Source organism: Triturus cristatus, chromosome 3_2 (genome assembly GCF_964204655.1).
Source record: "Triturus cristatus chromosome 3_2, aTriCri1.1, whole genome shotgun sequence".
In the NCBI taxonomy this organism is placed as follows: domain Eukaryota; kingdom Metazoa; phylum Chordata; class Amphibia; order Caudata; family Salamandridae; genus Triturus; species Triturus cristatus.
The window spans coordinates 41,413,095-41,440,888 of NC_140584.1; the positions used below are offsets into that span (position 1 = coordinate 41,413,095).

At 39.4% G+C, this 27,794-nt stretch overlaps 1 protein-coding gene across 1 annotated transcript in view; it reads right to left on the reverse strand.

Moving 5' to 3' along the window:
* The window catches only part of LOC146856773 (otoancorin-like), a 484,135-nt gene that overhangs the window by 318,031 nt on the left and 138,310 nt on the right, over positions 1-27,794 (reverse strand). Inside the window, exons 9-10 of the mRNA XM_085647226.1 lie at positions 20,995-21,198; positions 14,902-15,072 (exon numbers count right to left, since the gene is read on the reverse strand). Coding sequence (XP_085503352.1) covers positions 14,902-15,072; positions 20,995-21,198 — 375 coding nt within the window. The remainder of the gene's footprint in view (positions 1-14,901; positions 15,073-20,994; positions 21,199-27,794) is intronic.

Genomic DNA, 27,794 nt, shown 5'->3' on the forward strand with positions numbered 1-27,794 from the left:
GTGCAGAAGCAGACTCTTAGCACACACCCAGCTGCTTACCCTGTGGAATCATGCACAGTATTCACAAGCGAGTGGGGTTTGAGGTTTCAGTCAGTAATGCAAATACATTCAGCATCACTAAGGCTGGTTGCCCTTGCTGGAGTGTAGGCAGTCAACCAGGTTACACATGGTGCTGGTCTGAAAAAGCAGTTTGGACATGTGCTTTTTAAAGAATCTGAAAAGTGGATTCATAATGTGTCAGTCTGTAAAAGTGTTTATCACTTGCCAAAAAAAAGAGTAGTAAGTGTGCTTTCAAATTGGCAAAGAAATTTCGTTTTGTGACTAATATGAAAACATGACTCTGTGTGCATATAGGAATTACAGGCAGAGATTTATTGCGTATTGCTCTGGTGATTTCACTGTTGCATTAGATGGAAAGGGGGAGCCATTTTTTGGTGCAGAAGCAGACTCTTAGCACACACCCAGCTGCTTACCCTGTGGAATCATGCACAGTATTCACAAGCGAGTGGGGTTTGAGGTTTCAGTCAGTAATGCAAATACATTCAGCATCACTAAGGCTGGTTGCCCTTGCTGGAGTGTAGGCAGTCAACCAGGTTACACATGGTGCTGGTCTGAAAAAGCAGTTTGGACATGTGCTTTTTTAAGAATCTGAAAAGTGGATTCATAATGTGTCAGTCTGTAAAAGTGTTTATCACTTGCCAAAATAAAGAGTAGTAAGTGTGCTTTCAAATTGGCAAAGAAATTTCGTTTTGTGACTAATGTGAAAACATGACTCTGTGTGCATATAGGAATTACAGGCAGAGATTTATTGGGTATTGCTCTGGTGATTTCACAGTTGCATTAGATGGAAAGGGGGAGCCATTTTTTGGTGCAGAAGCAGACTCTTAGCACACACCCAGCTGCTTACCCTGTGGAATCATGCACAGTATTCACAAGCGAGTGGGGTTTGAGGTTTCAGTCAGTAATGCAAATACATTCAGCATCACTAAGGCTGGTTGCCCTTGCTGGAGTGTAGGCAGTCAACCAGGTTACACATGGTGCTGGTCTGAAAAAGCAGTTTGGACATGTGCTTTTTTAAGAATCTGAAAAGTGGATTCATAATGTGTCAGTCTGTAAAAGTGTTTATCACTTGCCAAAAAAAAGAGTAGTAAGTGTGCTTTCAAAATGGCAAAGAAATTTCGTTTTGTGACTAATGTGAAAACATGACTCTGTGTGCATATAGGAATTACAGGCAGAGATTTATTGCGTATTGCTCTGGTGATTTCACAATTGCATTAGATGGAAAGGGGGAGCCATTTTTTGGTGGAGAAGCAGACTCTTAGCACACACCCAGCTGCTTACCCTGTGGAATCATGCACAGTATTCACAAGCGAGTGGGGTTTAAGGTTTCAGTCAGTAATGCAAATACATTCAGCATCACTAAGGCTGGTTGCCCTTGCTGGAGTGTAGGCAGTCAACCAGGTTACACATGGTGCTGGTCTGAAAAAGCAGTTTGGACATGTGCTTTTTTAAGAATCTGAAAAGTGGATTCATAATGTGTCAGTCTGTAAAAGTGTTTATCACTTGCCAAAAAAAAGAGTAGTAAGTGTGCTTTCAAAATGGCAAAGAAATTTCGTTTTGTGACTAATGTGAAAACATGACTCTGTGTGCATATAGGAATTACAGGCAGAGATTTATTGTGTATTGCTCTGGTGATTTCACAGTTGCATTAGATGGAAAGGGGGAGCCATTTTTTGGTGGAGAAGCAGACTCTTAGCACACACCCAGCTGCTTACCCTGTGGAATCATGCACAGTATTCACAAGCGAGTGGGGTTTGAGGTTTCAGTCAGTAATGCAAATACATTCAGCATCACTAAGGCTGGTTGCCCTTGCTGGAGTGTAGGCAGTCAACCAGGTTACACATGGTGCTGGTCTGAAAAAGCAGTTTGGACATGTGCTTTTTAAAGAATCTGAAAAGTGGATTCATAATGTGTCAGTCTGTAAAAGTGTTTATCACTTGCCAAAAAAAAGAGTAGTAAGTGTGCTTTCAAATTGGCAAAGAAATTTCGTTTTGTGACTAATGTGAAAACATGACTCTGTGTGCATATAGGAATTACAGGCAGAGATTTATTGCGTATTGCTCTGGTGATTTCACAGTTGCATTAGATGGAAAGGGGGAGCCATTTTTTGGTGCAGAAGCAGACTCTTAGCACACACCCAGCTGCTTACCCTGTGGAATCATGCACAGTATTCACAAGCGAGTGGGGTTTGAGGTTTCACTCAGTAATGCAAATACATTCAGCATCACTAAGGCTGGTTGCCCTTGCTGGAGTGTAGGCAGTCAACCAGGTTACACATGGTGCTGGTCTGAAAAAGCAGTTTGGACATGTGCTTTTTTAAGAATCTGAAAAGTGGATTCATAATGTGTCAGTCCGTAAAAGTGTTTATCACTTGCCAAAAAAAAGAGTAGTAAGTGTGCTTTCAAAATGGCAAAGAAATTTCGTTTTGTGACTAATGTGAAAACATGACTCTGTGTGCATATAGGAATTACAGGCAGAGATTTATTGCGTATTGCTCTGGTGATTTCACAGTTGCATTAGATGGAAAGGGGGAGCCATTTTTTGGTGGAGAAGCAGACTCTTAGCACACACCTAGCTGCTTACCCTGTGGAATCATGCACAGTATTCACAAGCGAGTGGGGTTTGAGGTTTCAGTCAGTAATGCAAATACATTCAGCATCACTAAGGCTGGTTGCCCTTGCTGGAGTGTAGGCAGTCAACCAGGTTACACATGGTGCTGGTCTGAAAAAGCAGTTTTCTGCCTAATTTCAAAGCATGACTTTGTGTGCACACAGGAATTATTTTTAGAAATTTAATTTGTGAAGGTGTTATTGTGATTTTCATTTATAGGCAAGGGGTTTATAGTATTTTAAGATTTCTAAAGAACATAAAAAATTTAGTAATATATTTAAATAAAATAAAGGAATTTTTTTTTAGTTTTTTTCAGGTATTGCTGAAGAGCAGTGAACAAAATTTAAGATGCCTACAAAATCCAGAGTAAAGAAAGACCACAAAAAAAACCTATATTTGAGGACAACTGGAGGACCTAAGTTAGTTGGAGATGCTCATGTTGGGAAAAAGAAAAAATCTTCTGGTAAGCAAACAAAAGATTTTTTAAAGAACATATTCAAAAAAAGGAAAAATGTACAAAATGTCTGTACTGGAAAAAATGTTTTCAATAGAAAAGGAGAGGAAAAAATTGAGCATTTAGTTAATGCAAATATACCTTCTGCAACTAAAAAGATAAACTTAAACAGAAAAACAGCGTTTAAAGAGATACGTAGAAAAATGTTTCAGAGAAGAGTTATGTCCAATTTGATAAAGGATGTGAAGAAATATAAGCAAAAGGCTAAGTTTTATAAGAGAAAAAAAGAAATTGAAGCCATTGCAGCAAAGGCATTAGAATTAAAAAGGAAACTATTCATTTTCATTTTGAATAGGATGCGTACATTAGATAAAATGGTTAATGTACTGAAATCACAAAGCAAAAGGAAAAGAGTAGTGAACAGAACAAACTTTTGTAAAGTGTTTTTAGGAAAATGGATGCATAGTTCAAGTAGTGAACCTTTTTTTAATGAAGAGAGCTATTTTCAAAGTAATAGTTTGCTGCATGCAGTTGACACCAGAGGTCGTGCTTACGAAGTGAAAAATGGTTGCATAATGGAGAAGGAGATAATGGTTCCAAGAGATGAGGTACAAGTGATGGCGGATGAGGCTATGGGGAGACGTCCTAAAGCCCCAGTGTACACTTGGAATTGTAGTAGTATTTGCACTGTGCGTCAGGAATCTATTGATAAATTTCGTGAGTTTCTAAGAGAATATACTAAAAAAAGTGTAAAACAGAAGATTAAGGTGCTTCAAAGTCTGGATCCATGCAGAGTGAGAGAGAATACTGGTTTGCAGGGTCATTCTCTGGCTTGTCTATCTAGAAAAGTGTGTAATAGTGTTTTCCATCATTTTAGGATGCTGGCTGTTCATCATACTGAAATGAGAAAGTTTGTGAGACGGTTGTATTTTGCTAAAAGTCCAGCAATAAAGTTAGATGAATTGAATAGGGCTCTGTTCCGTGGATCGGTATCAGATGTAGAGAAGGTTGTTGATGAAATTCAGTTTTGTTACTTTGGTCCTGAACAAAACAGTGCAGAAAAGGACACAGTAAATGAGGAAGAAGTGGAAGAGAATGTAGAACCCTCTGTAAGTAAGACATTTAATGATCACATAACAAAATTTGCAATAATCTCTAATGAAAGACCAAATATTACTTGTATTTGTTGCCGCAGTACTCATTATAGAAAACAAACCAGGTATGTTGATCTCTATAGAAAAAGTGAAAATGAAGATAATTATAAGTGGAAGGATTTTGCCACATATATATTTCTTGAAAATTGTTTTGAATTGGGTGAAGTTCAGCGTATTTGTAAATACTGTTATAATAAGTTAGAAGAAAATAGAATGCCGACCAGAGCTGTACATAATAATTTAGAATTGGATGCAATTCCTGCTGAACTTTCTGAATTAAATACATATGAGTCTATACTCATTCAATGTGTTCATCCGTTCCAGACCATAGTACGTATGGAGCCCAAAACTGGTAAATTACCTCCTTCAGATTTACTGAGAGGTTTAAAAGGTAGAGTGGTGTATTTGCCCTTGGATTTGAAAAAATATATGGAAACTATTGATGCGGATACTTTGGAAACTGAACCACTAATTATTCTGGTTAATGGTGTACCTACAAAGAATAAGAAGATTTGGCAGGAGCTGGTAGATGTACGGAAAGTACAAAGAGCAAATTTGTATTTGAAAAGGAATAACAAATGGTATGAATCAATTTATATAGAAGAAGAAGAAGATTTACAAGAAGACACAGAAACACCAACTGGACAAATTGAAAAAGTGGACAAGTCAAAGGAAGAAGAAATGTATGAACATTTTAGCATACATCCTCTTCATTCAAAAGAAGTTATGGGAGACAATATTGATCTGTTTCAGATGAAGAAAGCAAAAGGAACTCCCGTGAGTGTATGGGAGGAGAGCTTGGAAGCTCGATGTTTTCCCCAGCTGTTTCCTAAAGGAAAAGGAGGACGATACGATGAACGTCCGGAACAGATTCCAGCTTCTGAGTATCGGACTACAAGACTATATGCTGAAGATCCCAGATTTCGACAAAGTATTCCTTATTTGTTCCATCTTTTATTTGAAAGCGACTTGTCTGCACTGTCTTATGCAGTAAATCACATTTTAAAAAGTGGAGTACATTTACAAAATGTGTCTGCTAAGGATTTTATGGAGAAAGTGCAGCACCGAGATGATCATTTGGAAACACAACTGATCAATCTGATGGCTTGTCAGCGTGGGACAAATGAATATTGGTACCGACGTCATGGTGAATTAAAATGCATGTTACGGAATTTAGGAACACCAACATGGTTCGTTACTCTAAGCTGTGCTGAGTACGCTTGGGATGATTTACTGGATTTTTTACGAGAGGCAAATTCAAACATTAAAAACATCGAATACAAGACAGCAGGAGAACTGTGCTCATTGGATCCGGTTAATGTTTGCAGATATTTCAATCATAGATTTGAGGCTATGATGTCGTTCATCTGCAATAAAAAAAATCCACCTCTAGGAGAAGTAGTGGATTTCTTTTGGAGAAAAGAGTACCAGGCAAGAGGTGCTCCTCATATTCATATGCTGTTGTGGATCAAGGATGCCCCAAAGTTTGGAACAGATGCTGATGAAGCAGTGTTATCTTACATTGAAGAATATGCAACATGTGCTATACCAAAAAGCACAGAAGATAAAAAGTTAAAGGAGCAAGTTTTACGTTTCCAAAGTCATCGGTGTGGAAAATACTGTCGACGGAAATACAAGAGCAAAGATAAATACTACACTAAATGTCGATTTGGATTTCCTAGACCTGTTCTTTCAAATGGAAGAGTAAACAGTTTTATGTCATCTGTGAGACATACTATCACAAGAAAATCACCTAAGAATACCTACAACCTTAAAAGAAAAGAAGAAAGAAGGTCCTTCTTTGGACACATATTACCCAAAGAGAAGTCATCATCTGGAGAACATGTGTCTGTATGAAGTGCTGCAGAACTACATTTATTCACGGAGAGCCGCAGAAGACATCAACAATGGAAAATGTAAAGTCATTGGTGAGGAAGGATGTTTGGTGAAGCAAACAAAAGGAAGTTTGATAAATCACAGGAAGCTGAGTTGCGACACTACTGACAAAAAGGAATTTTACTACTTGGCTCTTTTACAGCTGTTTAAACCATGGCGTACAGAGCATGAACTACTGGGAGAATTTCAAAGCTATGAAGATTCTTTTAATGCTTGCAAAGACAGCATACAATGCAGTACATTCTCAACTTATCTGCAAATGTTAAATGAAGAAATTGAACAGGAAACTACAATTGCAGCAGAAATAGCTAGAGACAGTTCTCAGGACAGCCAAAGTTCAGGAACACTCAGTCAAGATCCCCTAGGACAACCAATCGTTGAAAATGAAGCATCAATAGCCATGAATGAAGTGGAAACAGCTATGAATCAAGCTCAAGAAGAATTTATAGACTTACAAAATTTGGAAAGACAACTGAACGAAGAGCAGAAACAAATTTATGAAGAGATCAGAAACAAAATTGATCACGGATTTCTACATGAAAAAAAAGAGTGCTCATGCACATCATTTCATCCAATCAGGATGTATGTAAGCGGACAAGCTGGAACTGGAAAAAGTTTCCTTATAAAAGTCATCAGAAGCTACCTACAGCAAAAAACGGATTCTACTTTGTCTTGTGTGGTTACTGCTCCAACTGGGTTAGCAGCATATAACATAAAAGGAATCACTTTACATCGTTTGCTAATGTTACCAGTGGAGCATGAGAACAAAATACAATACAACAAGCTAACTGGAGAAGCATGCTTGGAAGTTTCAAGAGTATTGAAGAAGATGCAAGTTCTCATTATTGATGAGGTGAGCATGGTATCAAACTTAATGCTTGCCTTTGTGCATTTAAGAATGCAGCAAATTCTGAAGACAGACTATGACGTGTTATTTGGAGGAAAACACGTCATAGTTTTTGGAGATCTTTTGCAACTTACTCCAGTTAAAGGACAACCAGTGTTTAATACTGTGACACATGAAGACACAAAGAAGTCATTGGGAAGCATCGGTAATGCAAATATTTGGTCCTTCTTTGAGTACAAGGAACTAACTACTAATATGAGGCAAGCAAACGATGAAGAATATGGAAGTATTCTGAAAGATATCAGAATTGGACTACTCACTGAAGCTGGCAAAAAAGCATTACAGAGTCGGCTGCTACATAATTTATTTCCAAAGGAAGAAATAGTTGCAGAGAAGATATACAAGAACATTGCAGAAAAGAAAAGTATCATCTGCTTAATGCCAACTCTACGTGAATGCTCAATATTCAATGAGGAGCTTTTGAAATTGGAAAAGGAAGATATCAGGAAATTGGAAGCAGTGGACAAAATTGAGGATGGAAGAATTACTGTCACATTAACAGGCACACTGAAAAATAAATTGGATTCACTAGAGAAGAACATTTCCAAAACAGCTGGATTAGAAAAAAATCTATATGTTTGCATGAACTGTAGAGTGTTTTTAAGGAGAAATTTGGATGTTGAAAAAGGTTTAGTTAATGGAGCTATGGGAAGAGTTGTGGGTTTTATTAATTATCAGAAAAAAGATGGAATTGAATGTTTAAAAATAAAATTTGATCAGATAGAAGAAGTTAAAGACATTTGTCGTTGTTCAGTTCGTTTCATGCTTGTGAAAGATTTATATGTACGTAGGAAGCAGTTTCCGTTTTCTCTAGCATATGCTGTAACTATTCACAAGTCTCAAGGATTGACTGTAGATTGTGCATTTGTGAACATTGGTTCAACTGTGTTCAAAGAAGGTATGGCATATGTTGCTTTGTCACGAGTGAAAACATTATCAGGTTTATTCATGATAGACTTTGATGACTCAAAAGTTAGTGCTGATGCAAATTGTGTAAAGGAGTATAATAGATTAAGAAGAAGCTATGCTCCTCATTTAGGTCAGTATCCTGTGTTGGAGAAACGTGTAGTTTCTCGTAAAAGGAGAAATGAGAATATCTGTAATGAAGATGTAGAGAGGAGGAAAAAAAAGAGGAGTGATGTAATTGCAAGCAAAAAGAAAAAGGAAAATGAAGAACAGGTTGTAGGATGTCATTTTGAAAATAGCTCTGGTGTCAACTGCTACGCTAATGTAGTGCTGAATGTTGCATTTTATCTGGAAAGTGTGCAAGAGCAGATAATAGTAAATCAGGGAAAAAGATTCTGTTCTGAGTTGAGTCTCCTTTTTCAAAAGCTGAGTAATGATAAAACTCAAATAGAAAGTGCCACTGAAATTAGAAAACTTTTAGATGTATGTTCAGGACGAACACAGTTTTCTCAAAATGTACAGCAAGACGCACAGGAATTCTTGATGTTTTTTCTTCAGGTACTGGAAGAAGAAGGGGTTCCCATTAAAAATGTATTTGGTCTCTCTTATTAATGGGAACATAGTTGTGAAAACTGTTATAATATATGTGGCTCTAATGTTGATTCGGAAAGGTTTATTTATTTAACATTGCCAGAAAGTAAAACAGTCACTTTTGCTAAATTAGTTAAAGATGCTAATCATAGCATGGAATGCAGTGAGTGTCAATCTGACATGTTTTCAACGTTAATTTTAAAGGAATACGGACAGTATGTAATTTTAATGATGCAACGCTGTAAAGCTGATGGTTCAAAATTAGATACTTTAATAAAGAAGTTTACAGGACAGCAATTATCAATTTCAGGAAAAACTTTTGTAACAGTTGCAATAATTTTCCATGATGGACCTACTGTAACTTCTGGACATTACACAGTTTATCTTAAATGTGAAAAAGGCTGGACACTGTGTAATGATTCCCAATTGATTTTTAAGCAACGTTTGCCTTTTGATTTAGCAAATTCCTATCTAATCTTCCTGAAACCTAAATTTTAGAGAGATTTGGCAACATCTGGACAAAACAATTTTACAATTTTATTGGATTACCAGTGGAATTTAAAAAAAAAATGATTTTACAAATTACCATTTGGCCTAATGGAAAGATAACCAATTGTAATGTGGACTTTTTTAATTTTTAATGAAACTTTGGAAAAACAAAAATTTAGACAAAATCGGTAACATCTGCACAATTTAAATTTTGGAATGTTATTGGATTGCCATTGGAAATTTATTCAAAAAAGATTTTTAAAATTACTATTTGGCCATGCGGAAAGGTAAACAATTCTATTGTGGACTTATTTAATTATTAATAAATCTTTCGGAAACCAAAATGTTACAGAGAATCGGTGAGATCTGTACAATTTAAACTTTAGTTTTTTATTGGATTAACATTGGAAATTTAATCAAAAAAGAATTTTAAAATTACTATTTGGCCTAAAGGAAATGGAACCAGATGTATTGTGGAGTTATTTGAGATATATTTTTGGAATTATACTTCTGAAACAAAAATATCAGACGGTATTTTAAAGAATTAAGTATTGATATTAGCTGATATTTTTTTAGAATATTATGCATTTCTATAATGTTATGTTTAATTTAAAAGAGATTCTGGGCTTTTTTTATACAGTCTTTGAGATTGTTATTTTTTTTTTGCCCGCTGTTAAATGATGAATGCAATTGCTTTCTCAATTTATAGTGAAATGCAATATATTCTGAAAACAGCAAAAAAAAGGCAAAATTTTTTGGGGGAAAAATATGTAAATATGTGTACTGTATTATAAAATGTTTTATTAAATATTAATATTTTTTTCTTTTTTTTCAGATTGAGATAGATAATTTACGAAAACTAGAACCATTTTTAAAGCAATTAAAAAAAAATTTAAATGAATAAATATTTTTTTGAGTGGGTATGGTAAGTCAAAAATATCATGGTCCCTTTTTTCCACTTCTCCACAATCACATTTTCAGTTTTTCATTGTAGTCTCTCAAGGACCTTGTAATGTGATAATTGATTTTTAGTGTTTTTTTTAAAAAAAAATAATAATTACGCGTACCGTACGCGTACGGTAAAAAAAAAAAAAAAAAAAAGTTTTAAAAACATATATAAAAAATAGATGAAAGGTAAGGTTGGCTCTTAAAAGAGCCGTTGTGTTCATGCAGGGACAGAGGAAAGAAAGAATGGGAATATTAGACGGTACGACAAGTGTGCTGATCTATTTTATTGTTCACTAGGGAAATACTGGTCTCCCTATAACAAATTAGATCATGACAAGTGGCGCACCGTATTTCAACCCTCAGAAACCGAGGGTTAATTTCCTGAGGAGAAGAAAAAGGAGATGCTCCCCCCACAGATGAAGGGCTCACCTGACCTGCAGAAGAAGGACTCGGCACTGCAGATGATGGTCCAGGCTGAGCTGCTGTGGATGTGCTTGGTTGATTTACTGAAGGGTTACCTTCAGTAAGTCGAGCATGTGTCCTTCTGTGTACATCCTTAAGGTGTCTCATCATGGTGTGATTCCCGTCGGGATTCCCTCTTGAAAGTACACGGCCACACAGCTTACAAGTCACTAAGGGTGCATTTACCTTTTGCTGGCCCTCTGGAAAAGAAAAATACTCCCATATGTAAGAGGTCTTTTGTTTCCTCGCTCTCTGCCTCAAGGTAGTGCTGCTAGCCTCACTCTCAGAAGGGCTCTGCTGTTCTGCCATCGTATCACAAAGACAACCCAGCTCCTTCTCCTAAGGGATCACAAGCAGAAATGAGGGGAATGGGTGTGGTGTAGGAGAGTTCTAGAACTGAAAGTAGTTTCAACCAATCAAAAGTTGTGTTTCATGATCACATGACCAACCGTACGCTTACGGTGCGCTTACCGCAAAAGTACGCATGCGCGTAAAAAAGACACGCGCTCGCGCGCATGCGCATAACAGTCACTCCCCAACACTTCCGCGTAACGTGCGCGTGTAGCGTACACGCGTACGCGCCCCACGCGCAGTACGCGCGGCTACGCAAATTGCGTAACTATAAGCAAACAGCGTAGATAAATTACGGACATTGCGTAAACCGTACGCTTACCGTACGCGCACTAAAAAAAAAATATTTTCAAAGTTATACTAATATATCTTACCTGTTTGTTAAATAAAAATAAAAAATCTTGAAATATTGCAGATTTTAAAGAAAAAAAACAGTGTTTTAAGAGAATAAAAAGTTTTAAAAAAAACTTGTTTTTTTAAAAAAAAAACACATTTAATATAAGAATTAAAAAAAAAAAAAAAAATCAATAAAAAAAAAATATGGGAATCACATATGTTATAGCTAAGAATTAGCATTTAAAAAACCATACAAATTCACTGAAAAAACCATGGGTTTCACACACGTTATAGTTAGAAATTAGCATTTAAAAAACCTTGCAAATTCACTGAAAAAACCATAGGTTTCACACATGTTATAGTTAGGAATTAGCATTTAAAAAACCTTGCAAATTCAGTGAAAAAACCAAAGGTTTCACACATGTTATAGTTAGCTGGACATTTCACTCGTAAAAAACCAATGAAATTTCCCCGTTATAGTTAGTTCAGCTAACTATAACTCGCGCGCCCGCAATGCACTGCTGATGACGTCACATATTACATCACTCATGACATGGTCACTGACATCACTCATGACATCACTGATGACATCTCAAATGACATCACTGATGACTTTACTGATGACATCATCCTTGTGATAGAGTGGCAGACCTCCTCTTCCCCTAATATAACCTTTGATACACACATTCAAAAATAGAGACTGAAATTTTCAAAACAATGGACATACCAATACCAGTTACAAGAACCTCTTAAGTAATTCTAAGAACCACATACACATCCACTCATTCACCAACAGTCCTATACAGTCACTCATACATGCACTCACTCATCATATGTACTCATACACCTATACATCCTGTTACACAATGCCACTCATCCATAGAGTTACTCACACATACTCACTCATGCTAATAAAGAAACAAACATACATTTATTAGCTTATACAGTTATACACACACCACCACACTTACTTCTACGGAAACTTACACATACTTAGTCTTATAAACAATCACTTATAGAAACACATACTTATTCATACAGGAACTCTTTCAATCTCTCACTCTCACATATACTCACTTATATACACCAATAGTCACATATACTAGTTTAAAACATATGTAGTTACTCATAAAGACACTATTGAGACAGTCATTCACTCACTAACACAACCAATCACACACTCATCCACCCATACAGTCCTGCACACATGCTGTCTTCAACACATACAAAGAGTGAATCACTCATTCATGCACCTATGCACTACATAATACCCCCCACCGAACCATACAGACACTCAGACTGATACTCAAAAAAAGAACTAATAACCTATATAGACACCCGTGTAGCTACTCACCAACCCATGCAGCCACTTATACACAAAGTGAGAGACTGATACAGATATTTTCATATTTAAACATTACTCAGTAAGCCATGTATTCAGTATGATACACTTAATCAGTCAGTAACACAATAAATTTTTCAAAAACAAAGCATCCATTTAGACACTTATATACCCATTTATTCTTCCATTAACCTTGAGATATACATATATAAAACATATTTAATTTTCAGAAAAACACACATTCATTGGATGATGTCATCAGTGACGTCATTTGAGATGTCATCAGTGATGTCATGAGTGATGTCAGTGACCATGTCATGAGTGATGTAATATGTGACGTCATCAGCAGTGCATTGCGGGCGCGCGAGTTATAGTTAGCTGAACTAACTATAACGGGGGAATTTCATTGGTTTTTTACGAGTGAAATGTCCAGCTAACTATAACATGTGTGAAACCTTTGGTTTTTTCACTGAATATATATATATATGCAGCATACTAGGGCCATAGTCAACAAAGATCCCAGTTATCCGGTGGCCAGACACTTTAGACAATTTCATAATAGTGATCTTAAATATTTTAAATACTTTATAATTGATGCAGTCCCTGTTCAGAAAAGAGGTGGCAACAGAGAAGAAAAGCTTAGGCGACTAGAAACGAAGTATATTCTAGAGTTAGATACCAAGTATCCGGGAGGCTTAAACACAAGTGAAGGTCGGCATACATATCTATAATATGTTAAGCGGATTATCTCAGGTCACCAGTCCTACATATGTTTACTGTGGTTTTAGGTTATCTGATTTTTTGATAGCATTTTGTAACAACTTTTAGATGATCAATTTATCTAAAAATTATGCACTTTAATTAGTTAGAAACCTTTATCATGTTTTTAATAATTGCACTTTATCCATCGGTATTGATGAACCTATAATACATTTAGGTTTATACAAGTACAATCTGTGGCAAAATGTATTCATAAGCATTTTCGGAATTAGGCACTTTAGTATACAAATCCTGGCTGGGGAGGATTTGAGAGCACGTTGACACTTTAATACAAGATTCTTATTAGAACAGAAGATTAATGAAGCATTAGTCACTTTAGTAATTTAATAAATGCACTATTCCTAGCTGGGTAGAGCTTGTGATTATTTATTAATTACTATTCACTCTTAACTATAAGAAGGGTAATGTAAGTGGACTATGTATAAAATTCATAATTATTGAAAAATTATGCTATTTATGTATTATGAACAACTTTGTATTTATACAATTTTATTGTTGAGTTAAAAAACAACGGATGTCTAACTGTGAAAAATGGACACAAAATAAGTATTTATACAATTACAACAGTGTTGATGCATAGACGGGCAGTCTTTTTCCACAAATCAATTACAGAGCGGTGTCACTTTAAAATAGCTGATTTGTATGTTCAGTGTTATCATTTGATCAAGGCCGGAAACTGTTGAAACGCGTTATGGCAGACTGAATGAAATAAACCGAAAATTATTTGCACAGATTTGTGGTCCACACTCGAGTTTTTTACCACATGGAGTTGTATGGGATAAGAGTTTTTGATATATCTCTATCTATCTATCTATCTATCTATCTATCTATCTATCTATCTATCTATCTATCTATCTATCTATCTATCTATCTATCTATCTATCTATCTATCTATCTGTATATATATATGTATGTGAGTATATATATTTATGTGTGTGTATATATATGTGTGTGTGTTTATATAACTAAAACTTTACAGCAGCTGAAAGTGGAATGTGTGACTTAACAAAACAGCATCTATTCACAAAAAGTCTAACAGAACAATAGTGTTTTCAAAGTAACTACATCTCTTCTTGGTTAAAGACTACTGACTTACCTCTGCCACAGGCTGGCATCTACATAAAGGCTCCAAATGTTTCTACTACCTGTTCCTCCCTGCCGTACCACTACCTCATGTATTTTATATCATTGCCTGCCCTTTGCTCTTAGGCTTTCATTGTGGGTGGCCTGATTTTTTTTATACAGTAAAACTGCCTGGTAAAACACAGCTGCTGAAGGTTGTGAGATTTCCTTGCTGCCTTTTTTACTTCCCCCATCTTGAGTTTTCCTGCTTGCCGTGAGAGATAACCAACGGTTTCTGCATTTCCCATAGATTTCCTCTCCTTCCGACCTGTTATACTGTATGCATTTTACCAAGTTTGGGGAAAATTATCCTCTGTGCAGTAACATCACATAAATGTGATTCAGACACAAACACTCAATTTTCTTTGCCTTTTCTGTTGGCATGTATCTATATGGTTATATAGAAAATGTGCCTCATTGCATAAGTTACTGCAATGTCTCATTTTCTTTCACATTGACATTAGCTTATGCCTTCAACTAGCAGTACACTCACCTGAGCAACAATGGCTTTCCTCTGTACCTTCGACATGTTTTTGGTGGACTCTAAAGCATCATCACTGGAGTTGAAGGCTTTCAGAATATCTTTGCCTTTGAATTTTTGAAGCACACCAACACTTAATCCTGCCATCAATGCCCCCATTTTGGGAAGTTCTTGTTCTGTAATCTAAGGAAAACACAAGTGGATAACAATCACGATTAGTTACTTTCTTTATCAACCAATTTGAATGCATTCTTTGCAATAGTTTTTCAGCCTAGTTAGAGACTGTGGTTTCATATCGTGGTTAGAACGCAATATGTTCTCTGTGTTTTCATTTCCATGTTTAAGCCCCAGTTGTCCTATGCAGTAGACCATTCACTGAACGAACACGGGCTGTTTCTAATGGATTCAGATTACTTCCAATAGTGAGTAACTCTACTCATCGAATAAAGCATATGAAATCTCTTACGGTGCAAATTCTATTCATGGGTGTCTATCCACTCTAGTAGATGATCCCTGTTTGTGGTTGAGATACCTCAGACATGGCAGAATGTGCAGCGATGAAGACATACCAGAGGCAGTGGTGCAAGTCTACTCCCAGAGTCAGAAGGCAAGATAAACTATTGGGGCCCCTACTGTGAAAAGTGTGAAAGAAGCATGTGCTAAATGAAAAGTAATGTGTGCATGTATGTATGTGTTATTTCTATCAGGCAAGCCAAGCCAAAGGTCTGCAGAAAGCTGGACATGGTCTGAGATAAGCCTAAATTCAACAAGTAAGAGGAGAGGAAGCTAGGTTACATACAGTAAATACATTGTGATGTGTTGTTCTTTAAAGTGGTGAGTCTTCAACACTCTCCTAAATTGGAGAAGCATTGGGCCTGTCCTGATTGATATAGTGATGTTGTTCCAGATCCTGGGTACATGGATGGGAAAAACCTGCTTACTTGTTTTTCTTTTTTGTGCTACTTGGTCTTTGGAGAGCTTGTCTGGAATATAAGCAGGGGTGCAGGTCATAAACGTTTTGTAAATAATGCAGCTGGTTTTGGGGATGGTACAAACCGGGGAAGGGTGCCAATGGAATTCAATCACAATGGGAGTGAGGTGATCATATTTCTCTAGGCCTTGGAGTGCTGCAGTATGTAAGATGCCCCTCATGAGTGCCAGTGCGGAGTTGAGGAGGCCATGAACCTTTGCTTCACACCCATCCAAATGAAAGAGGATGAAGGCATTAAAGGTAGTTATGAAGTTGCTTTCTCAAAGAGAGCTTATACCAGGCTTTCTTTGTTTTTTGGCAGCATTTCCTTGAGGACAGGGTTGGTGTCCAGCGAATATCCAAGTGACTTGGCATTCAGTGAAGTTGGGACTCAGAGCCATCAAGTTTCATGCCATTGAGCCAGATTTGTACTGTATTTTGTTTATTGTTCTTGGCTAATAACAGGAATTCTGTCTTAGTTGGTTTGAGCTTCAAGTTGGTGCTGGGCATCTGGTGTGGATGATGTGCAAGCAGTGTTTGAAACATTGGATGTCTGATGCAGACAAGATTTAAAGGTAAAGATGTGCATCATTGGCATAGTGGTGAATCTGGATGCTGTTATCTGTGAGTAGAGCACCAAAGGTTGAAGATGGCAGGAGACAGTATGGAACCTTGGGGGACTCCACAGGTGATAGGGATCTTTTGGGACCTAGAGATGCTCAAATGAATAAACTGTCGGTTGGAATGGTAGAAGAACTAGTGAAAGACATTGGCAGTAAATCCCATTTGAGACTCCAAAGTGCAGATGAGGGTGGGATGGTTGACTATGTTAAAGGTAGCAGAATGGTCCAGTAGTATTAGGAGGTAGGAGCAAGCTTCATCTGTAGTCAAGAGGGGATTGACTATGATGTGAAAGGTTGCGTCTCTGTGCTGCAAGTAACAATATGTTTGGCACTGCAGGGGACCAAAAGAGTCACTCTTTACACAGCAGCCTGGCTCAGCTCTAGCTCTACCTCCTTCTAAAAACAAATGTAATTCTCACAAGTAAATTGATGTAGACTAGTGCTTTCATTGGCTTGTCTAGCTCTGGTTTATGATGGACATTACTGTGCCTTATTAGATTGTATAGACTTTGAAAGACTCCTGATAATTTTCTCAAGATCTGTTAGTGCTTCCATTTAACCCTATTGGAACGGGAAGTGAAGATGGCCTTTGCCACTGCTTCAAACACATTGGTCAACCTAACAATCTGATAGAGACTTCTAACCGCAGATTCCTTACCGTAGGATATTCCCCAGGCATCAGACTGGATCTGGAAGATTTTTGAGCAGTACCCCCAGTGTACTAGTAGGTGACATTGTTCGGATCCACATCGGTGTCATTTACGTCAAAAGTGATGTGTGCAGTATCTATATAGGTGCCAGTGGTGTCAATTCTTTCCTTTCCACACCATATTTCACTGATCCGGTCTGAGTTACAATCAGTCAGTTTTTGACTGGCTTTTCTGCCGACTTTTGTCAACTCTTTTTGAGAGTTTTCTCTCCTGGTGTGAGGATTTCACCCAAGAAACTAGCTGATTTCAAGCCAAGTGAAGCCTGACACAAACAGATGTTTGTGACAGACCCTACTTAGTGTTTTTGTGGTGCTTGGAGTGTTACCACGACTTCAAGACCTGTAAGAAATGCCATGACTTGCACCCAAAGGCACAGAGTGAGTGATCCCTCAAACTCCTCGCTGCCCAACATTGGATGACCCCGTAAAGCTCAAGATCTTGGTTTCACGGAAGGTCCTGTGATCATTTGCAGAGCCCCACGCTGTGATCATCGTCACACTCCAAGTCACCGAGGAAGTCTGGTAAGTCCCACACACAAAAAAAATCCAAGACGTCAAAGAGGTCTTTCACTTCACTGTGCCCGTCAAAGTCCTCTGAAGAGGAGTGGGGACATTCCCCCCATTTACTATTGAACATGGCACTAGGCAGGGGTGCCCACTGTTGCCACTGCTTTTCACTCTGGTGATGAAGTCCCTGGCAGGCAAGTTACGGCAGCACCACTGTGACTATGCCATCAGATATCCCACCAGGCACATACTGGTATCATTATATGCTGCTGATTTCGCTTTATATATCGGGAACTCACACAACATTTTCTAAAGGAGGTTTCAAGGCACCTGACATTGTGTTCTATTTTTTATGTGCCCAGGCACAATATGCCGTACATTGGCATAGTCCCACCCCTTTCATGCCACACCTGTCTGTAGAGCAGGGCTACATGGCTCCTATCTTAACATCTGCTTATCTTGGCATGTGTTTTGACTCTGCCGGGACAGCGGATTCCACTGTTGCATGTACTACAGTGGCATGGGATATAATGGCTAAATGGCTTGGTAGGCCACTACTCTACTCACCACTTATGCCACTGTCCTACCACTTTGCCTTTCCGGTGACGCATGAGGTGGCCTAAAGGGCCATGATTCTTAAGTCTGGGGTTAACACTTGGGGAGATCTGTATTCTGACGGTCTATTTATTAACCCTGACCCTTTTTTGACAGGGAAGCGCTGACACTGCTAGATATATTTCACAGACTCCAACACAACGTTAAGGCAACCATTCATGACTTTCCCCAGGAGACTGCCACATTTAACACTCTACATAGCTTGTTCAACTTCATCAATCCTAGACATTGGGTCTCAGTTTTATACCATTCTGGTCAGCTTGACGTGTCGGAACTTGTGGGGTGCACTCAGGCTGGACAGGATTTGGAGCTACGGACATCGTCGCTTACAGATAAACAATGGTTATATTGCTTCCAGCAGACAGGGCATATAGCCTCAAGTAGCAGAGTACAAATTATCCACTTAAAGTTTCTACAACGTATGTACAACATGCTTGCTAGGCTGTACCGCTATCGCCTACACTCTGACGACAGAGGCAAACACACCACAAAATGCACAGTGAATACCATCAGATATTGCCACTGAGTGACTCCTTGACAACAGCGGGCTCTGCAATGGACGCCAAAGGTTAGAGCGGGACGATAGAGTCAATAGGAATATATAACATAGTAAGGTGCACTATGTGATCCTTCCCAAAAAGTCACACTTACTTAATACTGAAGCAGTGGATGTTAGCCTGCCCAGCCTCCTCTTGGAGTGGAAGGGCCCAGCATTGGCCCTGGGGCGCGTCCCATGCCGCACGGGTCAGGGTCTGCTTTGGAAGGACTGCTAGCCCTCTCCTGCCCTTCCTTCAGGTTTCTGGGACTTTGGAGTCCCTTGGTGCAAAGAGCATCCTGTGCTGCGGGGGCCAGAGTATGCTTTGGAAGCACTGCTGGTCCTCTTCTGCCCCTCCTCCTAGGTGCAGCAGTTTCTGGGACTTGGAGTCCCCAGTGTAAAAGCTGTCCCACGCCACAGGGGTCAGGGTGAGGTTTCAAAGCACTGGTGGTCCTCTCATGCCCCTTCTCCTAGGAGCACAGGGTTTTGGGACTTGTAGTCCCCTGGTGCAAAGACCGACCCATTGACTAGAATTATGGTGCCTTTAGCTGCAAGTAGTTCTTCAGTAATATTTTTGCAATTTAGCACAGATGAGATGCCTTACAAGCAATTTGGAAAACCATTTCAAAGTTTCACACTAAATGACCAGAGTTTTTACCTCTTGGTTGAGCCTTTAAATATTTTGCAGGCACTAACTTGTGATCTCCACTAGAATGAAGCTCTGTTATTACAGTGAGCTTTGATATTATTCCTGACACACACCTGGATACTTGTATTGACCAATTTCCGCATAATCATAAGGACACATGATTCAGTCTATTAACACTGGATCATTCCAGTTCAAGTGGCCTCTGATACATGACCACATTTGTTTTGGCCATATATAATACATATGATTCTGTTTAGAACAGCTTTCAGCTCTCCAAGCAGTTTCTATGACACACTGACATACTCAGCCATGCAATATTGTAACTGTGACATGGCCACTGCTATGATAAGAGCTTTCCAACGCACTTGAACTAAAATTGGTCAGATTTTGGGGAAAACATTTTCCCTAAATTAATCAAAGATGATCCCTAAATTCCTTCTTGAGAATTGAGAAAACACAAAAACCACTACACTTAGGATGGGTTAACAAAAACAAATAAAATATACATATTAATAGAAAAGAATTCTTAAAGTCAAATCAAATAAACAATGCTTATTCAATACAATAACCAAATATTTAGATAAAGGACTGATTAAACCAAAAACAAATTTCCTATTCAGGAAGGTGGACATTAAGGCAAGAAAACTGAGCTGCAGCAACAATTTTGCTCTAGAGATTGCTTATTTCCAACCCTATGATGGTGATCATACCAGGAGCAATTTTCTTCCACCATTGAGCAGACGAATGTGCCACTTTATCTTACCAGCCTTGTAAGGTAAGGCATCCAGCTGGGAGATGCCTAAATTCGGTATGCTAGCTACAGGAACTAGCAAAATACCCCGGTGCTGGTACCCACACAGAAGGAATTATGGAAGGGCCAGGAGAAGCAAGGAGTAGTAGATTGGTTTAATCATTACAGAGGTGTAGCCAATTATCATTTATTCTGTGCAGCACCACTCCTAAAAAATCAGTCACCCTTACCAAATCCTCGTGCACAGGGCCTTGGGCAGCTAGGGGTGGCCAATTGGTAGATTTGGATCCAAAGCACCATGATGTACTCTGGAAATGATTTTTTGATTAGCCGAGGAATTTGCATCCATAGGTTTGTGTTTTGTTCTGTGTAATATGTTACCTGTATTTTTAAATGAGGTTCATACATCAGTTGAAGGTTTGCCTGGCAGTTTGGTCTCGACTATTCCCATGAGGAACAGGGTTGGTACTGATTTGTGAAGGCGTGCATTTGTTTAGTGTGGCATAATGGGCTAAAAACGTTGGCTTGGAATGCTACCCTGAGCAATTGCCGGTGGCCAGAGTATGCTTACTCTAGGTTTCAAACAGGCCACTGTGTTGATGCCCAACCACTTCTTTTTACTTTCAGCTGTGTCATCAGTTTGAGATCTTAGCTCTGACAGGGTTGTGGTTTTGTAAACTCTTCAGCAGATGTTAAAGCCTTGCTTTAAGGCTTGTACATGCTTCTCCCGTATGATGGGTACTCACGTTCACTTTCTTAACCAGCGATCTGCGCTGCTGCATTGACCAGCCTTTGAGCTTGCCGAGGGACTCCAGTGATTGGTTGACCACGCTGGGCGAAAGACTGACAATTTGGTCCCTGCTGAAGCCAGTAGCCGCTTTCCCCAAACTCTTCAGTGCGTCGGATGTGAGGTTCTTATAGTCTATGGACTTGAGCAACTTCTGGTAAACCTACAAAGGGAAAGAAGACACAGACAATTAGAGCTGCAGTGACCATGATGGGAATGAAAGGGCTCAACAAAATGTGGATACATTTTTATTTCTAGCAGCTTCCATCACCTTTGAAACTGAATATCCGCAATTTTAAACCTAAAGAATTTGGAAATAGCATCATCAGTTCTGACAAAAAAGGAAGATGTGTAAGGTAACCTCCCAGATCTTCCGATTCCCCAACTTAAATATGCTATGTTTGTGTTTGACTACTGCTCAATGGATGAACAGATTCTAGCAGTGCTGTGGTAGCCTTCCCAACATCCTCCTCTGCACGTCAATAGAGGTCATGTTAATAAATGCCACGCTTTAGGGGTCACTAGTTCACGAATGGTGATTGTTTAACATACAGACAGGGCTAATCTTGCAGGCAAGAATGCCATGCCAGGCCTAATCCTTTATTGGAAATAATCCTCTTGTTTGCATCGTTGCCGCTCACTCCCTTAAACATAAATGTATAATATCAGTACAGATAGCTTAACACAACCCTACAGAAATTCCGCAAGCCTCTTCAGGCAAGTACACTCCTATCCTATATAGATGTAGGGCACACCCCTGTAGGTTACCAAACCCCAACTGCATAAACTTGCCCCTCTCAGTGGTCAGCGGAACATTTTCTCGCAGGTTTGCCAACCATGCATAAGTTTAAAAGTCTCCCCCTTTGATGGAATTCTGATAGAGTTCTCGTACAAACCAATGCATCTATGCAGGTTAGTGTCTGATTTTGCATAAGGGGAGAGATGACTCAGCACCTTGTTATTGGGGTTGGGTTGAGCCAGAATGAAGTCCAGGCCCAAGTCTCTTCAATATCTTCAACCACGATCTGAAGCCTTCTTGGCTGGTCGCGGGAGGAGGTGTTTCTGCAGCAGGCACACAGACACATTTGTATTTTGTCTTTTGCTCGTAACAATGCTGGTGGCCTTCACTTAGAATTCTCTCCTTGATTTTTTATGGGACTTTATTAAATATAGCAAGATAATGAGATCATTAATTAAGTTGACTCACGCATTGAAAGTCTTTAGCAAGCATCCAACATCTTAGCATAAGGTGAACATATTCAAATGGTGGACAAGTCTATCCAAAGATCACGCAAGATGAAAAACGCAGATGTGCCGCTGACTTCACAGGGGGACAGTTATTTGACTTTGGTATGGACTTCAGCAGCAATATTGAGATTCCATTATGTAATGATGAAAATGCTTAAGACTTTAAAATGATGTTGTTTTACCAACAACATGGATTACAATTGTGAAATCCCTCAAACGATTATTGATGGCTAAAGCAGAAAGTGATTTTTGAGGCAATTAGGGGGTTCCCTAATCAGCTCTCTTCCCTTATCACTGAAGTTAGGCACTGCATTCAATCAATTGATAAGTCTGTTAGATTGATTGGAGTGTAAATCTGGACTCGACTTTGGTATAAAAAAGCAAAAGTACATCTAAGAGAAACAAAGTTTTGCTGACCTTGGAACATGTTTGCAAAATACCCTGTCTGCCTCACCTCAAGACTATATGTAATTCTGCAAGAATGGAGACCACTTATCAAGAGATAGCGAGTAATTGAAAGAGCCTGTTGCAAACTAGTGTCACCAACACCCAGTCCTAAAGCAATTCTCTAGCAGGGACACAAACTCGACCTTCAGCTGCAAGTAAACAGAGGCCCTCCATACTCACTGGTTGAGGAATGCAGGCTACGGCTTCATGGGCCAGCATTTAATCCCCTCTTGAAGCATGAAACGTACTGATAGTTCAACTTGTTCTTACCCAACCATCAAGCACTGGCAGAGTCAGTAGGTCTGGTATTGGCTGTTGGCCTTTTGGCAATTTTTGTTTTGTCATGATTTTTGTAAAACGTTATTGTTCAAGAAACTGCCAGGCCTTCGTCAATCTAAAACAAAAACATTGGCTAAAGGCAAGCATGTTTTTTTGTTTTAAAAGAACCTGCCATTACCATAGAACTTCCCAGGTACTAAAGGGAACTAGTATATGTGTAGGATGAGCTCCTTTTGAAAGGGCAGAATGTCAGAAGTCATAGGAAAGTCAGCAACTAAAGTGGGATGACACAGTGCCCGTTGATGCATGATGAAGTGGGTGGGAGAAAAATGTGAATGATGGAACCACAGACTAATGGATGTAGTCTGGCTGAAACCCCCTATAATTATGTAATAGATATAATTTTAGAAAAACCTTAAGGTCTTGATTAACACAGACCTAAAAAAGCCATTTGGTCTGGTATTCGCTGCCAGCCTCTTGCCTTTGAAAAAGAAGGCATGAAAGAAGCAAGAAAGAATGAGGGAAAGGAAGGGAAAAAAGAAAGACGTCAAGGAAGAAATCAGGAAAGAAATCCATCAAAAAGGAAATCAAGAAGAAAGAAAGAAAGAAAGCAGGGAGGAGAGCAAGAAAGAAAGAAAGAAAGAAGGTGGGTAAGAAAGGAAGAAGTTAAGAAAAACAAAGTAAGAAGGAAGGATAGAGGAAAGAAAGCAAGAATGAAGGAAAGAAGGAAATAAAGTGAAAAAACAAGAAAGAAAGATTGAAGAAAAGAAAGAAAGAAGGAACGAAGAAAAGAAACAAGGAAAGAAAGAAAGACACAGTTGTAAAGAATAATAGAGCCCACTGCTTATCTTATATTCAGAGTTCATGTGTGCTGGGAAAGGAATTTACAAAAGCATCTGGAGGAGATGGGACCTGATCAACCTGGAATGTCCACAGTGCTCACATCAAAAGCATCCTGCAATAACATCAGGCTCTGACTTGAAGACAACACTAAAGTAATTATAAAGTAAAAACAAAAGCACTGCTACTGAAGGGCACTACAACTTTGTGTGCGGACGTGCTCCTTGTGAAAGAGCAAAATGCAGTCACTCAAAGTGATGGCTTAAGTAAGCTGAATGATTTTCCCCCTGATGCAAGCGGCGCAGTTTCCTCAGCCAAACTGTTGCCATATTTAGTGTCCTCACTTGGCTGTTCTCTTGTGGCTTTTTTGTGGGAGGTGCCACCACCGCTTGCTGCTGTTGAGTGGCCAACACTTCGCTGCTCCCAGCTGCGTCTACCATGCCTTCCACATGGTTATTGAGTCACAGGCCACCTATCGCCCCATGCTCCTCTGACTGCCACCTCGATGGTTGGCCCTGCCCTGCTGGGCTACTAGCCAAACCCCACCCTGGCACTTCAGGAGGCACCCGTTCTGGACTGGCATGCCCTGAGCTTCTGTTTGGCCCAGCCAATAGCTGCTGTTTGTGTTAACGGTGGTAGCTGGACTGGTTGGGGGGCTTAAGTAGCCTGCCAGTGCACTGACAGGAAAGCGTGCTATGGAGCAAAGTATCTCTGGGCCTATATGCTGCCAGAATGTCATCGCTGCATGCTTGCCCCTGATGGGCCGCCAAGCTGCTCTTGTGCAGCTGTTCTGTTGTCGGGGTTTGTCCGAAAATGCTGTCATCCTGCACCTGCATTGGAGTGTGGTGAGGCCAAGGTTGATTGGCAGAAGTGGTGTTCACCACTCCCATCTGTGTGCCATAGTTTTGGATGCCCTGCATGCCTCGCCAGGCCGCTCTGGGCAGCACTTCTGGCTGTGCAAAATGCCATGCAAGACCCACCCCCCCTCCATGGTGCCGCTTGTGACCCCCTGCTCCTGGCTGCTGACACACGGTGAACACATTACTGATTTCTGTGAATAATCTTTAAATATTCAGTTTTTATCATTTGTGTTTTTCTCATGTTAACTGATCATAGCTGAGCATATTGTCTCAGCAAACATAGTTCTAACACTTTTTATTAAGACAATGCCCCATTCACAACTTTTTTTATCGGTAATAGAGCAACATTTGTTTACTATATCAACATTTGATGGAATACAAACATTAGTTCCTTTGAAAAATGAAAATAATTGTGCATCTTATAATATAAGAAGTGAGGACAGCCTATAGGGCAATGGGTGTGATTGTATTGAAAGACAATGTTAAGCATGAATTTTGATGTACATTTAGAGGTGAAGTTTGCACTTATAGATGGTTAAGTGGAGTTTGATAGAGAGGTAAAAGGGGTGGTGATAGAGCAGTCAAAGTGTGGCCAGGGCATTTCTTAGCTTGGAGGTTTTTATGATAAGCATGGAGGGATATCACTGGCTAATGATCATGGAGCATGCAGGGATATCACTGGCTAATGATCATGTATTATTTCGGAGTGGTTCTAGAGACGAGAGTTAATGATCATGTATTATTTCGGAGTGGTTCTAGAGACGAGAGTAGGTTGTTTCAATGTGCGTGCACAATGCTGTGGGTGTAGCTGAATTGAGGTGACAAGGTTTTGAAACAATTAAACTTTAGGGTTGTCAATGTTATGAAGGTGTAGTCTGTTCAATGCTTGTTTGCATTCCTCAAATTTGGAGGTGGCCTTGTTTCTTTGGCATTTACAAAAAAGAAGCTCTTATTTTGATTTTAAGAATATGATTATAAGGTGCTATTCAGGGTCGTGTTTATGATACTGTAGGAGGAGAAGAGGCATAATGGATGATGTTTATTGAAGGCTTGTTTGATGACAATGTCAAAGTAATGTGTTGGGGTGGAGTGGAGTGAGGTCATTCAGAAGCTTGTGCAGGAATATTGGCAGGGAGAATAGGGAGTGCTTCTATTTGGAAGTGGTGGATACTGGCTTGTTGGGAGTGGTGGGGGAATGCTGACTAACATGCCTATTAAATTATCAGATGGAGTTGGGGTAATAGTTGGTTTGGAGTTTAATAGTGTGTTTTATACACGTAGAAGCACTAGGGTTTACTTGGCAATGTACTGGTAAGAGGTGAGTGTTAGAGTGTGGTCAGAGCGTAGCTGTGATTTCTGAATATCGCATTGAAGTCGATAAAAAGGAGGATTGGGGTGAAGGGCTTAAGTGAGCTGGTTTTGACAAAGAAGTGATTTTTGTGGCTTGGAGATAGATTAATCTAACATTTGCTTAGAAAGAGGTCATGTCTAGTGTACACTATTATTGAAAGAAGTCAGAAGGATGGCTTTTGTGGATGCGAAAATGCTTCTTAACCCACTCTCCCATCTTGGTGGTTTGTCAGGAGTGGTTGGGAAAATTGGTAATAGCAAGGCTGTAGGTGTAGCTGAGCCCTTAGAGTCAAACCATGTCCCCGCAAATAAGTGTAATGGTTATGTGAGTCTAAGTGATCAGTGATGAAGGATGTTTTGTGGCCAACCTGTTCACAAGTTTCATAGCCAAAATCAGACTAAGTTAATTAGAGGTATTGCATTGTAAATCGGTGGTCTGTTTGACTGTAATCTTTGGTGGGTAGATTAGGTGACTTTTGTGAAATTTGAGAATGTGGTGTGTGTAGTTATAGCGTATGACTCCATAGGTGGTATGGAGTAATGTGTGCTAGTGGGTAATCAGTTTGACTATACACAACAGAGGATTTGTGGAGTGTAAGGCAAACAAGGCAGGTAGGATTAGAGATAGTGATATGGTCAGGGAGATCAGGTCTGGCCATGGTAAGTTAAACGATACAAGAAAAAGTAGTGTGAGTTCAGGTGGTCATGCTACTCGTGATGTTCTTTTTTTGAACTCACTATTTATACTATAATCCCATAGCTGTTGGATTTAGGTGCAATATCATAATTAATTGCAAAGTCAGCAGCAGTGTAGTGTGATGCTAATGTGCAACAAGTATAGCATACTTTCAACCAGTTGCTAGCTGATATGCAGCTTAGATTGAGTATCATTTATTGTTTGACCCGAGTAAATGGTCTAAAGCCAAGAATAAGCAAAATATTTGTGGCAGGCTCTTTGCCAATCGGACTGTACCAAATTAATCTGCAATCATAAGTAGTTCATTGATTACACTTAACCGAATGCCTGAGATTATATAGACGGTTGCATATCTTTGTACACCACCTTGGGCTGGCAGCCAGGTTCGTTTGCCAAACTTGAATTTTTTTGCTTTGGACGTTCACTGTGGTGGGACAGGTTAGGCATCCAAATCTGCCTTATATTGAAACACTTTGTGTGCATGTCCTGCTTAAATGCCCTAGTCTGCAGCACATCTCTTTAAATACTTCTATTTTAAGGCTGAAGTCAGGAGCAAGACTTCTTGTTACTCGTAGCCTCGGGGCTAACATTGAATGTGGGCGGGTGGAGATGGGCAGATCATGTGCCTGGATAGGCTAGGAAGGCTAGAAATTGTATCTTTACAAGACCTTCCTGGTTATGGAGAATCTGGAGGATAGAGGGCTACTATAAAGCAGTAGGCTCACTCCTTGTCTCCATTGTACCCTTTCTCTGATGTCAAGGACTTGTGTTGAGTGGATCATTATCCACAGTGCACATTGTCAAACATATCTGCTTTACAACTCCAGGCTGATGGGTACCACTGCCTTGTTCCATTGGTCTTACGACCAGAATTGGTTATGAGAAGGAGGGGACAGGTGGATCATACCCCTGGACCTAAACAAGTAGTGGGTTAGCACTTTGCCTGACCTTTTTGGGTTGCAAAGGCATGGTAAGGAGAGAGAGATGTGGAGGAGCTGTGGGCTCGAGTTCTGGTTTACAGTACCTCCTTCCTATGGT